This window comes from Elgaria multicarinata, chromosome 11 (genome assembly GCF_023053635.1).
Source record: "Elgaria multicarinata webbii isolate HBS135686 ecotype San Diego chromosome 11, rElgMul1.1.pri, whole genome shotgun sequence".
Lineage (NCBI taxonomy): Eukaryota > Metazoa > Chordata > Lepidosauria > Squamata > Anguidae > Elgaria > Elgaria multicarinata.
In genome coordinates, this window is record NC_086181.1 from 11,456,056 (window position 1) to 11,469,327 (window position 13,272).

At 41.5% G+C, this 13,272-nt stretch overlaps 1 protein-coding gene across 1 annotated transcript in view; it reads left to right on the top strand.

The window, feature by feature from the left end:
• NPEPPS (aminopeptidase puromycin sensitive) overlaps positions 1-13,272 on the top strand; it is an 85,709-nt gene that overhangs the window by 65,062 nt on the left and 7,375 nt on the right. Inside the window, exons 13-17 of the mRNA XM_063138112.1 lie at positions 1,024-1,133; positions 4,363-4,426; positions 6,559-6,698; positions 8,910-9,044; positions 12,544-12,763. Of these exons, the coding sequence (XP_062994182.1) occupies positions 1,024-1,133; positions 4,363-4,426; positions 6,559-6,698; positions 8,910-9,044; positions 12,544-12,763 (669 nt within the window). The remainder of the gene's footprint in view (positions 1-1,023; positions 1,134-4,362; positions 4,427-6,558; positions 6,699-8,909; positions 9,045-12,543; positions 12,764-13,272) is intronic.

Here is a 13,272-nt window from a genome sequence, read left to right on the forward strand (position 1 = left end):
CCAAATAAATGCATTATTTCTAATTAGCTTCTATGAGAAACAAATCACAATATAGAAACATCTGCAAATGTCAAGCCATTTGGATAGAGAACTCCAGCTATAGGCATCAAAAGATAAGGTTGGGTCTACAATGTACATTGATGGTGCTATATAAATAAATAATAATAAAAATAAATAATAATAATAATAATAATAATAATAATAATAATAATAATAATAATACATTGCAATCAATGTAAAACCAAAACAAGTGAGAAATGAAAAAAATTGGGCGCAGGCATGATTTAAAAAGGAGCAGAGCTGCTGCAGTGAAACCTTTTACTCCTGAAGTATTCTCAGCAACCTGGTTCACCCAAGCAAAATAAAATTATTCCAGATGATTTAAATTGCAGCTCACGCAGGGTGCGATTTGAACAATCGCCACTTGGGTGTAGCTTGTTGTGTTGTCTGAACCAAGGCAGAATGCCATGTTGGAGGGGGAAACAAACCTCCAATTACCCGTGGGCTGTTGTAGGGTTATTGGAGGGTTGTTTCCTCCTCCCAACAAGCCATGCTGCCCAGGTTCGGATGACATGACAAGTTGGACCTGGGCGGTGATTATTCAAATTGTGCCTTACCTTGATCATGCAAACTGGCCTATTGTCTCAAAAAAGCTGATCATGATGGAAAACATTTTAAGGTTGCAGCAACTCTAGATTAGGAGCATCCTATGTGTGTGGTTGTGCATCTAGTGAATAGACTTGGACTAGGAGAGTAAATTAGCTGTGAATCCACATGGAGGATTTCACTACCTCAGTTCCCCATTTGTTCAGTGGGAAAAATAGCAGCTTGCTTTATCAAAGTTGCATTGAGAAGGTATGAACGAAGTTTTGGAAGGTACTTTGCCTGTTAAAATGCTGTTTAAATGGCTGCTAAGGTCACTAGAATCAAAGCAGATTGTGCGGCATTTACTTAAAGACACTTGAAATGTTTTCTTTAATGCTAGGTGGTGGGGCTGTTTAACCTGATTTTTTCCTTCTGCAGAGGATCTTTGGGAAAGCCTGGAACATTCTAGCGGTAAACCTATTGCTGCTGTGATGAATACATGGACCAAGCAAATGGGGTTTCCACTTGTTTATGTGGAAGCAGAGCAGGTAGGTATATGATTTCTGACTTTGTCCATCACACAATTCAGACAACATACAGAACAATAGTTTGAGCTTCCAAACATAATCAAATCATGCTTAAGAGCTAATTTCTCTGCTTTCATTTTCTGTCTGCTCAGCACTCCCATTTCTATAATATAAGAATCCTATAGTGCAAGAAGCAATGGTTGTAACCTATGGCTTGTCAATTCAGACATTATAAGCCAGATAGTTTTAAACATATATATTTGCAAATACAATGATAACAACAAAAAGCGCCCCCCCCCCCCAAAAAAAATGTGGAAGAAAGACCCAAATCATGTTTTACAAACATACTTTAAGCCATGTTTTCCCATTTTAGTTTTTTGGTTGAATGGAAAGCATGGTTTGTCAGTACAGACATCATGCCAAACCATAGTTTGGCTCCCTCAACTATGGTTGAGCATGATGTTTTGAATTGCATCAAAACAGCCCATCAATATCTATTTCTAGTAAATGAGTCCATTTTTTAGAAACATTTAATGCACATGTTCTTATTACAGAGTCAAAGGCTTCATAGAATTTGGGATATTTTATGTATGGCTAGCCCAAAAGCAGGAAAATGTCTGTCTTTATCAGTAAAGGTTCCTTAGTTGTGGAACCTGGATAGACTAATACAAATGAAGCAAATCTGCAAACTAAATTTGATAGCCTCACCTATTCAAATCACCAAATTGAGTAATTTCTGTAAAGATTGGTGATAGGAGAGAGTTGTATTTGCTCTGTGCTTAAATGTAACTGAAACTCTGTGATTTGTGAATCGTGCAAATTAAGCAGATTTTGTATGTTTTTGTGTAGTTCTAGTTCTTCAGTAAATCGGGAACAGATATGCAGGGTGGTTGCCTAATATGGGTGGGCCATTTGGAAGTACACATCTATGCACTGGGCATGCCAAGATCCCTAGTTCTTTTTCTGTCCCCCAATTCTGAGGAAGACTAATCATGCACTAAAGGTATGAGATGAATAAGTTGCTTTGTTAGAATGTTCTTGCTCCTCCAGTACCTCAGGCAGCAGACCCATTTTGCAATTCATCATTCTGATAACTGGATACAGGTTTTATTTATTTATTTATTTAGAATATTTATATACCGCTCCCCATTGAAAAATTTTGGAGCGGTGTACAAGGTAAAAATGAAAATAAAAACAGAATAAAACAGTTAAAACAAAATTTAAAAAGAAGCAAAACAACAACAACGCAGAAATCCAAGGCTGCATGTTAAAGAAAGGCTTCTTGGAATAAAGATGTTTTCAGGAGGTGCCGAAAGGAGTACAAGGTCGGAGCCTGCCTGACCTCCAGAGGCAGGGAATTCCACAGGAGGGGCGCCACCACGCTGAAGGCTCTTCCCCTGATTAAAACATAAATCATGTTTTATGCATGATTGTTCCCCCTCCCCCCGCCCAACCAACAATATTAAGATTGGGAGGGAACAATTCTATGGCCCCTAGCATTGTCTGAGGAGCCATAGTCTAAGGTCGGAGACAGCGCTCCAACCTCAGAAGGGGGAGTCAGAAATCCACCCACCCTGCCCCCATGCAAACCTGCACGGAAAGAAGCACGGTGGCTGCTCTTGGAATTTGGAGACTTTGGAGAGCGGGAAAAGGGAGCTGTTTTGGTGGGAGGGAAGGAGGCTGTAGAAGCCGAGATATGAGCTATCTGATCCTCTTCAAGCCTCCTTCCCTCTCCCTCTGAAGCGCCGTTGCTAGACAGGCAAAAAAGCCCATCTAACAAAAAATGCAGGGCAGGAAGACAGGGAGACAAAGATCCACCTCTACTCCTCCCTGCATTGGATGATTAAAGCCTCCAAGATATGGGACTTCCAATCAAGGGTGGAATCAATAGGATTGCCCCCTAAGTGCTCAGGAAGAGAACTTATCTTAAATTTATATGGAGTTGTAAATAAAATTAAAAATGAAGTGTTAGAGGCTGGGACTTAATGGAAGTGGGTCAGGGAAGCAGGACTTGAGGGGGACTGGAAGTTTTTTTCCTAACTGAATACCCACATTCTTTTTAAACTAAATGAATATTATATAGCATTTTCCTAAATGTTTAATGCTATTATACATTTAGTAAACATAACTGTGTAAGGTGGGCCAGTATAATCCCCATAGTACAGATGGAATCTGGGGGCAGAAAAACTGTCTCATCCAAGACCAGGCAGGTACGTTGTGACTGGGCTGAGCTTCGTATCAGGGACTTCCTAGCTCATGCTTTTAAGCTCTATGCTGCACCAATACTTTGGTATGACTTTGCTAATAAATATTGTAATTTTTAAACAAATAGTAAAACAATATGATGTGTTTAATTGTGGCAAATTTGCTTCATTTGAAAAGGTGCTATGGGGTACTTAAATCAGCCTGGTAATTCTGCTCTTTGACCTGGAAGAGCCATCCCCTAATCCTAGATGGGACTTGGCTTTAGTTACTCAATAGAGGGCTCAGAGGTGTCCTCTTCCCCATCCATCCCTCAGGTGGGTAACTTGGTTTGCAAGCCCCAGAACTCATTTCTGGAATAACCAGAAGTGATTCAGATTTAGCACTTATATTCATCTTTGGCTTGTTTTTTGTTTGTGGTGAAAGTCATTCAGTCATAAAAGTCCATATTCTAGTCCTCTATATATCGCAGGAATCTTGGAGAGGGGAGTCTTTCAGCTGGATTCCTCCTCCCTCCCAACAATCCACAGTGCATTTGATATGTTACCTTATGTTCAAGGCTTGCTTCTGGCATTGAACCAAGTTTGCTGAATTGAATCCTGTATCAGGTTAAGCCAGGGCCACATTTTACTTGAATAGACTATCAGGTCAGCAGGCTACCTCATTTGTTACGCTAGAGCCTCGTTTGTCCTGTGCACTAGCCGTTAATAACTCGGTCCTGGCTGTCATATTTCAGTCATGATATGTTACATGGGCTGTAATACAGTATCATAAGAAAACATGTCGGCTTTGCTAGGGCACCAGAGTGCACTGGGAGCAGGTATCTCATGATGAGAGGGGCAAAAACAGATGGGAGTAAGAACTAGGCAAAATGAGGTGACTCAAAAAGTTGCTCAGGGAGACTTTGGAAATTGTTTACAAGCCAAATGTGGCCTGTGAAGATGAGGACTTAGGCCTTCACGGTTTGAAGGGTTCTGGGCAAATGACCTTACTTAGAGGCATTTTGAAACCTGTGAGTACTATCCTGGCCTTTTGTTCTCTACTCCAGCAAGAAGATGACAAAGTGTTGAAGCTAGTCCAGAAGAAATTCTGTGCCAGCGGACCATATAGTGGTAAGGCGATGGCTAATAGCAGGAGCCAAGCAGCGCACCATATTGTACGTGACACCAACCATTCTGCGAAACAGCACTTGCACTGTCAGTTTGTGCAGGCAGGTGTCCTTTTTAGGATTTAGATGTTTGAAATAACTTGATCTTTAAAACAAAACAATAAGTCTGAAGTGTTTTTTCGTCTTACAGTTTTCGTTGTTAACTAGGATGATCGTAAAATGCCTTTCAGTTTACTTTACAATGTATTAGTTGTGTGTGTGTGTGTGTGTGTGTGTGTGTGTGTGTGTATTCACAGCTGTTTTTCCCTGAACATGAAAATCTAGTATTAAGTGGATTCAAGGATGCACTCATCTGATCCACTGTAATACACACTTCACAAGCCAAATATTTGGCCCTTTGTTGTGAATATAGTGAGAAGGAAGCTGAGCACTTATAGGATCATAGAAAGAACCAAGGAGCCACCAAGTATAATCCTTGCTGAAAGGCAGAGCCATCAACCAACATCATCCAGACTGCAATTAGAGAGCAGCTGCACTTTAGGGAGGAGTACTAGGGCAAATAGCACCAGATGACCCATGTAAGCATGTCAAACCATATGCTCCAGAAGAAAGCACAAATTAAAAAGGCAAACCAGTCATTGGCCAAACTAGGGTGGAGGAGAATTATTTTCCTGATGCTGAATGTGGTTGTCATTCAGATCTTTGGTTTGAGGAAGAGTCACTCACGCAATCTTTTTGAAAGAGCTTTTATTGAGGAGGAGGAAGACCACAGTGTATAGTGCTTTGTTGCTAATTGTGGCAGTCCCTGCTGCCTCATAGGAAAAGTGAGGAGACTCACATGATCATATATGGGAGGAAACTCTTCTTTATTGCAGTGGGGCACAATTGAGGTACGAGATTACTTTAAATTATTTGAGCATCCTGGCTGTTCTAGACTTTTGTACCTCTCAGTAGTTCAGAACAATCCTGTAGTTTCCAATATAAATCTGGCAGTGGTCAGTTCATAGTCATATTCCTGCAGTTATCTGTAACCAAAAGTGTTCTGCTTCCACTTACCCTCTGATTTATTGTGGAGTGCGGTCATGTACCTATTCAAGCATTTCTTTTTCTAAGATGAATGGACCAAGATTTCTTCATTTCTTCTTCAAAGATACTTTTCATGCTATTTGCTCCTCTTGTATTCGCTACGTTGAACTCAAGATTCATGTGAACATAAGTGAGGAGCACTGGACACTTTGAGGATGAAAAGTGATATACCTATATCAGCCTTCCCCAACCTGGTACACGCAAAATGTTTTGAACTTCAACTCCCATCAGCCCCAGTCAGCATGGCCAATGGTTAGGGATGCTAGGAGTTTTAAGTCCAAAACATCTGGAGGGTGTCACATTGGTGAGGACTGCATATATTTTAAAGTAAGGGGGGGGGGGAAACTGGAGCATAACACAGTTTCTTTCCCTACTTTGAGAGTAGTTCATCCCATGAAGACATATCCTAGAGTCCTCCTTGGTTTTGCTTAAGTAACTATTTTCTTGGGTGGACCTCTTTCCCTGGGAAGGAGAAGAGCATGACCAGCTCTTGGAATGTTTACACAAGCGGTACAAGAATGAAGGACTTTTCAAAGAGGAAGCGCCGGTGCCTTGGTTTTAACCACTGCAGTTTGGTTAAAATAGCCTTGTGGCCTCTGGTTAACATAAACTATTTGCAGTGAAATTAGCACCACATGCCTTTGATTTTTAGCAGATGCTGTGCTGCCTTAGTGTGAACAGAATATGTCTGAAAGTGTATTTGTTAAATTGAAGTAATAATTCATGTAAATATGGCCTGAGTTGTATTTAAATCTCCACCTTCAAAGTGACTGGAAACTGTACTTTCCTGATTCACCCTATTGTGTATTTTCATTTTATCTAGAAAACCACATCAATGTCCTAGCATTCTTTGCAGAAAAATTAAGTTGCTAAATTTGCGAAGTGCTTTATGTTTAACAAAAAATATAGAAACTTGGATGATTTTTTACAAATGTGCTGGAAGCAGGTGTGACTTCACTGCTATAAAATCTTGGGGTGTTTTCCTTGGGACTGGGCAGCATACCCTACCATGCATTGTACTGTCAGACGTCCTTCTTCTCTTTCATATAGGGGAGGATTACCCTCTGTGGATGATTCCCATCAGCATTTGTACAAGTGAAGACCCAACCCATGCCAAACTACAAGTGTTGATGGATAAGCCTGAGTTGACCTTGGTTTTGAAAGATGTGAAGCCAGAGCAGTGGGTAAAGGTGAGCTGACGTAAAAGGGGAGCTACTCCTTTGAGGGGATGTGGCAGATTATCTAGCCTGCTATCTTCAAATGGGTTATCTCATACTTTCCCCGATCAGCACCTTGATTGACAATCAGGCCATACTGAGTGGCATATTTTTAAGTAAGGCATGCTTTTGTTCTCTTAAAGTTGTGCCACCACACAACCCAAGCACCAGGGCTTTGGACTCAGTTTGCATCCAGAATTTTGCCATCAGGATTTGGCTTGCATGTATTTCTTTGTGCAAGCCTCCCGTGTGAGTTTGTCTCATCTGCTGCCAATTTTTCAAGTGTCCTGAGACGTTCTGGCAGAAAGCTAACTGTAACGTTATGGTAGCTGCTCTTGACGGAAGATGATGATGAGGCTGAACTTGAGTTGATGGTCGAGTTAGTACCCTTTGTTTGAAAGGATTTTGCAAACGGTTTTTCATTTCCAACACTTACTCATAAAACATTCCTTAACAGATTAACTTCCCTCTACCTCCTTTGGCACCTAGCTTATACCATCGCTCAGTTTCTCTGAACGTTACAATGTTTTTCTCTAGGTATCTAATGTTGACTCATCATTTTGCCATACTTATACCAGAGGGTGTCCAGCTTTGTTAATTTCCTGCTGCTTCTTGTGCCTTCTTCCTCTGAAGGCTTCACAGTATTGTTCATAGCATTTATTTAATAAGGGAACTTAATGGGGCAGGGGCTAAAACGTCAAAATAGTTTTAAATTGGGAGTTGCCTTGGGGGCCCTTTCAGAGATAAACAGCAGTATACAATTTTTTTAAAATAAGTAGGGCTGCATCTGACGTTACCTGAGGGGACTTCCACTTGTGTAACAGGAGTTTACCTTTCAACACTCTGCACTCATTCCCCCAGATCCACAGTGGAGGCTTTCCAAACTTTCCAGAGCAGATTGGTGGACATGTGGGGGACTTGAGGGGGGTGGGGAATTCAATCCGCCAGTGATGTCCATTCTGCTGGTAGAAGAACATGAATATAATCATCCGTGGTATGGATTAGGTTCGGCGTTGAGTTGACTATTAGTCCACACAGAGTTGACTCACTCATCCCCCGCCCTCTCCCCCCCCGTCCTCCCGTTAGTAACAAGCTGCCATTGTGAAAAGATAATTAGCACCTTACCTTAGTCATATTCTGAATCCTAAAGAAGAAAGTTTCATTCCAGACTGGATTTATGCAATTTGAGATGTTTTTTGTCCGAACTTCATGAAAAGAAGCTGTTGGTAACCTCGAACTTATGTAACAATCACTTTGGCTTACTGCATGTTTTTTTTAAAAAAAATACACATAAGAAAGCAGAGATAGACTTTTCATGTTAAAAGAATTGTTATGTTGATTAAATGGATGCTGTTGTGTTTATATTTTTGATGATTTTAAATTTTATATACTTTTTAATATTCACTGTTTTTAACTTTTGTAAACCGCCCAGAGGGCTTTGGCTATGGGGCGGTATATAAATTTAATAAATAAATAAATCCCATCAGCCATTGCTGCCGAAAATCTATCCTGGCAGCTGGATTAGAGCGGCAGCTACCACTTCGACTGTTCTTGCCTTGCGACTTGGTGGCTGACAAAATAACCAACAGTGCCTGGCGAAATAACCAATGTTGGTTCAAATAGCCAACTCTGCACAACATTGGTTATTTGCATTGGTTATTTTGGCCAAACAACCAAGCGTTGGTTTAAAAACTCCCACCACACAACACAACAACCTATGGTGGGTTAAATAACCAAATGTCAACTATTTAAACCGCTATTGGTTATTGTGTTGTTTGAACTCAACCATAAGGAGTTGCATTGCATCTTTATTTCAGCTGCAAGGACTTTGACAAAGGAATTCCCTGAGCTGAGTTTTGTAGGAAACACATCCTCTCACATCATCCTTGCCAAGGAAAATGAGCCATTTTATTGATTGCTCCATTTGATAGTACAGGAACTTTCGTCTCTCCTCTAATTCTCTTGTTGGAACATTCCCTCCTCTGTTGAAGTCCCTGTGTTGGTGGTAATTTTCCTTTACCTTGCTGCACAAAGTATTATTGCTGGGGTTATTTAATCTTTCCCCCCATGTTTGGCTCAAAGACACAGACAAGGGTAACTTGGAGGGCCATGTGTTTATTTCTCAGGCATGCACATTGGCTTCTATGAACTGCTAACTGGATTTTTCCCTTTCTATATTTTCAGCTAAACCTAGGGACAGTCGGGTTTTACCGTACGCAGTACAGTTCTGACATGCTGGAGAGCTTGCTCCCAGCCATCCGCGATCTCTCCTTACCCCCCGTGGACAGGCTGGGGCTGCAGAATGATCTCTTTTCTTTGGTAAGTGCTTGCCTGCCTTCCCTTTTTCTAATCTGGCATTCTCCCCCTTCCTCTTTTTTATAATTTTACAGCAGATTTCCTCTATTGCTGTAGAATTGGGTCTCCCCAGAGCCAGGCCCTATTTCTGGAGACACAGCATTCATTGCAGTTAATGCATTTGACATCTTTTTTGGTAGGTATGTACATTTCACCTCAGTGTGATAAGCAATGGCTCTGCAGGCCTAGTCTTAAACTCCTGACTAGTGCTGTTTTCCTGAAAGAGAACATTTGACTTCAACTCAGTGGCCTGGCCTTTGTGCACTCTGTTTTTAAACCTAACCAAGATTCTGAAATTTGAATATATTATGCAAATGAAGTATCATGGGGCTCCAAATTGCTTCTTAGGGGAATTCTGCAAGCCAAGTGGAATGTTTGACTTTCTTTTAAGAGCTGACTTCCATGTTGTATTTCTATGTACTTTTGATCCTCCCCTCAGTTTTAAAAGCAGGTAGCCAAGTGCCTCAAATGGATTTCATGGTTTTTTTTAAGATCCTGGCCACAATTTTTCTGTGCCTAATGTTGCATGGATCATTTTGCTGCTTCTGTTACTTCTGGAGAGGAGCTGTGCAGAGCACTGGAGGCCCACCCAGTGATCCTTGGAAGCCCTTTGTTCTGAGATCTCACATGAGCAGTGTCTGGCATTTTGAAGATGCCTTTTACAACAATATGTGCTATAAACTTGCCTTTTAGAAAAGGCAGATACTGAATTCTGCACTTAGTGCTCTTGCACAATGCAATTACAGATATATATGAAATGCTCACAGCCATTGTATGTACCATCGATTCCTCACACACCCCTGCTTGCTGGTTTCAGTGGCTTTTCTTAAGTGTGAGCATATGAATTTGAAGCACTTGCACAGTAAGGCTGTGAGTATCTTTGCTTTTTACCTTGATAAGCAGAGCAGACTGATTCCTAGGGCTGTTCATTTAAACCAAAAAATCCTTTGGATCCTGCTTGACTATTTCTGAAATGACAAGCCTTAAATTGGAAATGCTACAGAACAAGTGATTGGCTGAAGCAATATTATAGCACCATCAATGTACATGGTGCTGTACAGCGTAAAACAGTAAATAGCAAGACCCTGCCGCATAGGCTTACATTCTAATAAAATCATAATAAAACAATAAGGAGGGGAGGAGAATGCAAACAGGCACAGGGTAGGGTAAACAGGCACTGGGTAGGGTAAAACTAACAGTATAAAATCAGAACAAAATCAAGTTTTAAAAGCTTTAGGAAAAAGAAAAGTTTTTAGCTGAGCTTTAAAAGCTGTGGTTGAACTTGTAGTTCTCAAATGTTCTGGAAGAGCATTCCAGGCATAAGGGGCAGCAGAAGAAAATGGATGAAGCCGAGCAAGGGAAGTAGAGACCCTTGGGCAGGCGAGAAACATGGCATCAGAGGAGCGAAGAGCACGAGCAGGGCAATAGTGTAAGATGAGAGAGGAGAGATAGGAAGGAACTAGACAGTGAAAAGCTTTGTAGGTCAACAGGAGAAGTTTATATTGGATTCTGAAGTGAATTGGAAGCCAATGAAGAGATTTCAGAAGTGGAGTTACATGGTCAGAGCGGCGAGCCAAGAAGATGATCTTTGCGGCAGAGTGGTGAACAGAAACCAACGGACTGATGTGAGAAGAAGGAAGGCCAGTGAGAAGAAGGTTGCAGTAGTCCAACCGAGAAATAACCAATGCATGAACAAGAGTCTTGGCAGAAGAGACAGACAAAATTTTAAAATATCATCTTTAGTTAAACTGTGTTTTAAAAACTTCCTAAATCTAGTTGTCTTGTAGGGGATTCAGATGCCTTTATAATTTTGTAAGAGGACAAATCCCCTCCTCTCTCAAGTTCTCTGCCATGTGCAGAGAGCTTGACTAAGAAGGAGGTACTTATCTCACTTGCCATGGTGTATGAAGGTGGTAACCAACAGGAGAAGACTCCAGCAGTTTCTACCATCTCCAACCTCAAGGGCAAGTCAGTTGGGACGGCGGGGTGGGAGTGGGGGAGTATATAATACTGGAAGGTCCTTCTTGCAAGAGGCATTCACTCCTAGCAACTAGATTTGTGGGTGCCTAGAGCTGAAGATGGGCTTGGTGAATTCAGAAAAACATTCACACTCTTAGATCACTTGGGTGACTGCAGAGCTCAGAATGCCTGACCAGAGCCCTAGATTAAGCAAATGTATGTCCCATTTTTAGCTGCTGAAAACTGAGTCATCATGAAATCATTTGAGTACAAATTTTCAGCTGGACTTCAATGCTTGGTACAATGTGATGTAGCTGCCACCGTAGGGAAAGATTAGTGATAGTGGGCAAGCTGAATTTCAGGGAGGTTTGCCTGCTATTAGTCGTCTTCTCTTTGAGAAGCACATAATAATGCTTCTGAAGAACCCTACAGTTCCTCACACACAGTTTGAGAGCTGCAGATTTAAGTAATGCTTCTGATAGGAGCCAGACCAGTTCTGTGTGTGTGCGAATGAGATGACTGCCCAGCAGCAGTGGATTTGTCACCAAGATCATATTGAGAGTAGGTAGCAGATGAGACTGAAGTCTAAAAGAGCATCCAATAGGAAGAGAAATGGGTAGAAATCTGGGAGCCAGAGTTGAGGAAGGTAGCTCAAATGGAAAGCAGTGGAATAGTCTTTACCATGATCACCAGCACAAATATTCGCAACTTAACAGCAGCCCTGCTGTTCAGGTCAGAGGTCTGTGTAGCCTAGCATCTTATTTTCAACAGTGACCAACCAGAAGCTTCTGGGAAGCCTACAAGCAGACTGCCCCTGTTGGATATCTTGGACATCTGGTATTCAAAGTTAGTTTCCATGTTCAGAGGTGGTATGGTTAATAGCCATTGATAAACCTACCCTACATGATTCTGTCTAATTTTTAAAAAGCCATCTAATTTAGCAGCAAGAGTCCCATTTTCTGAAATTAAATTGCATAAATGAATTATGTTGAGTGAAGTACTACTTTCTTTTTTCTGTCCTGAACCTAATGTCAATTTATTAGATCACCCCCAAATTCTAAAATTCTGAGACAGAGGGGAAATCCCTCTCTCTCTCTCTCTCTCTCTCTCTCTCTGTCCACATCATCTCCCCTTAGGAACTTGACTTGATCCAGCTGGGATTATATATGCTACCCTGCCCATCATTAGATTGGTCTAAGAACCAATTGGAATCTGAAATGTCGCACAAAGTGGCCAAAGAAAAAGGTGTTGAGTTAAGCACATGCCCAGTCTTCCAAGCCAATGACATTGCTGGAGACCAACTCGGTCTCCAGATCAGAATACCCTGATTCTAGTCCCAGGTGAACTAGAACAGTCCTTTTCCTCCCTTTCTCCCCTGAAAGGTGCAGTCAGCGTCCAGTCTTCACATATGAGGGAGGAATCCAGAGTGCTTTCTAGGTGGTAAGACTTAATGCTTCATTTTGGTTTGAGGGATGAATGTAACTTGTTTCTTTTCCTCTCTCAGGCCCGAGCTGGAATTATTAGCACTGTAGAGGTTCTAAAAGTCATGGAAGCATTTGTGAATGAGCCCAACTATACCGTGTGGAGCGACCTGAGCTGTAACCTGGGGATTCTCTCGACTCTCTTGTCCCACACAGACTTCTATGAGGAGATCCAGGCGTTGATCCGTGATATCTTTTCACCCATTGGAGAAAAGCTGGGCTGGGACCCCAAGCCTGGCGAGGGTATGAAGGTTTCTCTTTGCTTTGTTCTTTCATTGCTGAACTTTTACCCTGGCACTTTTGCTGTGGGAGAATAGAGTCCCGAGAACATTCAGATATTCAAGAGGCCTACAAAAATGAATGCCTCATAAGCCTTGAGCAACTGTTACGAGAATTCACTGAGCAATAGTGCTCCCTGTCATTCAAGAACTGGTATAGAATAGTGTGTGTTTAGCCAGAGGGATTCTATCTTGTTCTGCTTTGCTATTTGACACTGGTATAAATGTTAGAAAATCGTGCAGAAAAACTTTTGAAAACTAGTTAGAAAGTGAAAGCTGTTGTGGAAGAATACTCTTGGATGGGGTCAAATCTCAGCTCAATCATAGATGTAGTAGGTGGCCTTCAATCACTATCCATTCATCTCTCATAGTTTAACCATCCTGGCTGTTACAGTGGGAATTAAAGGGATGTACAAATGGTGGTTCGATCATGATCAGCCGAAGATGTTCCATACTGAGTCAGGCTGTTAGTCT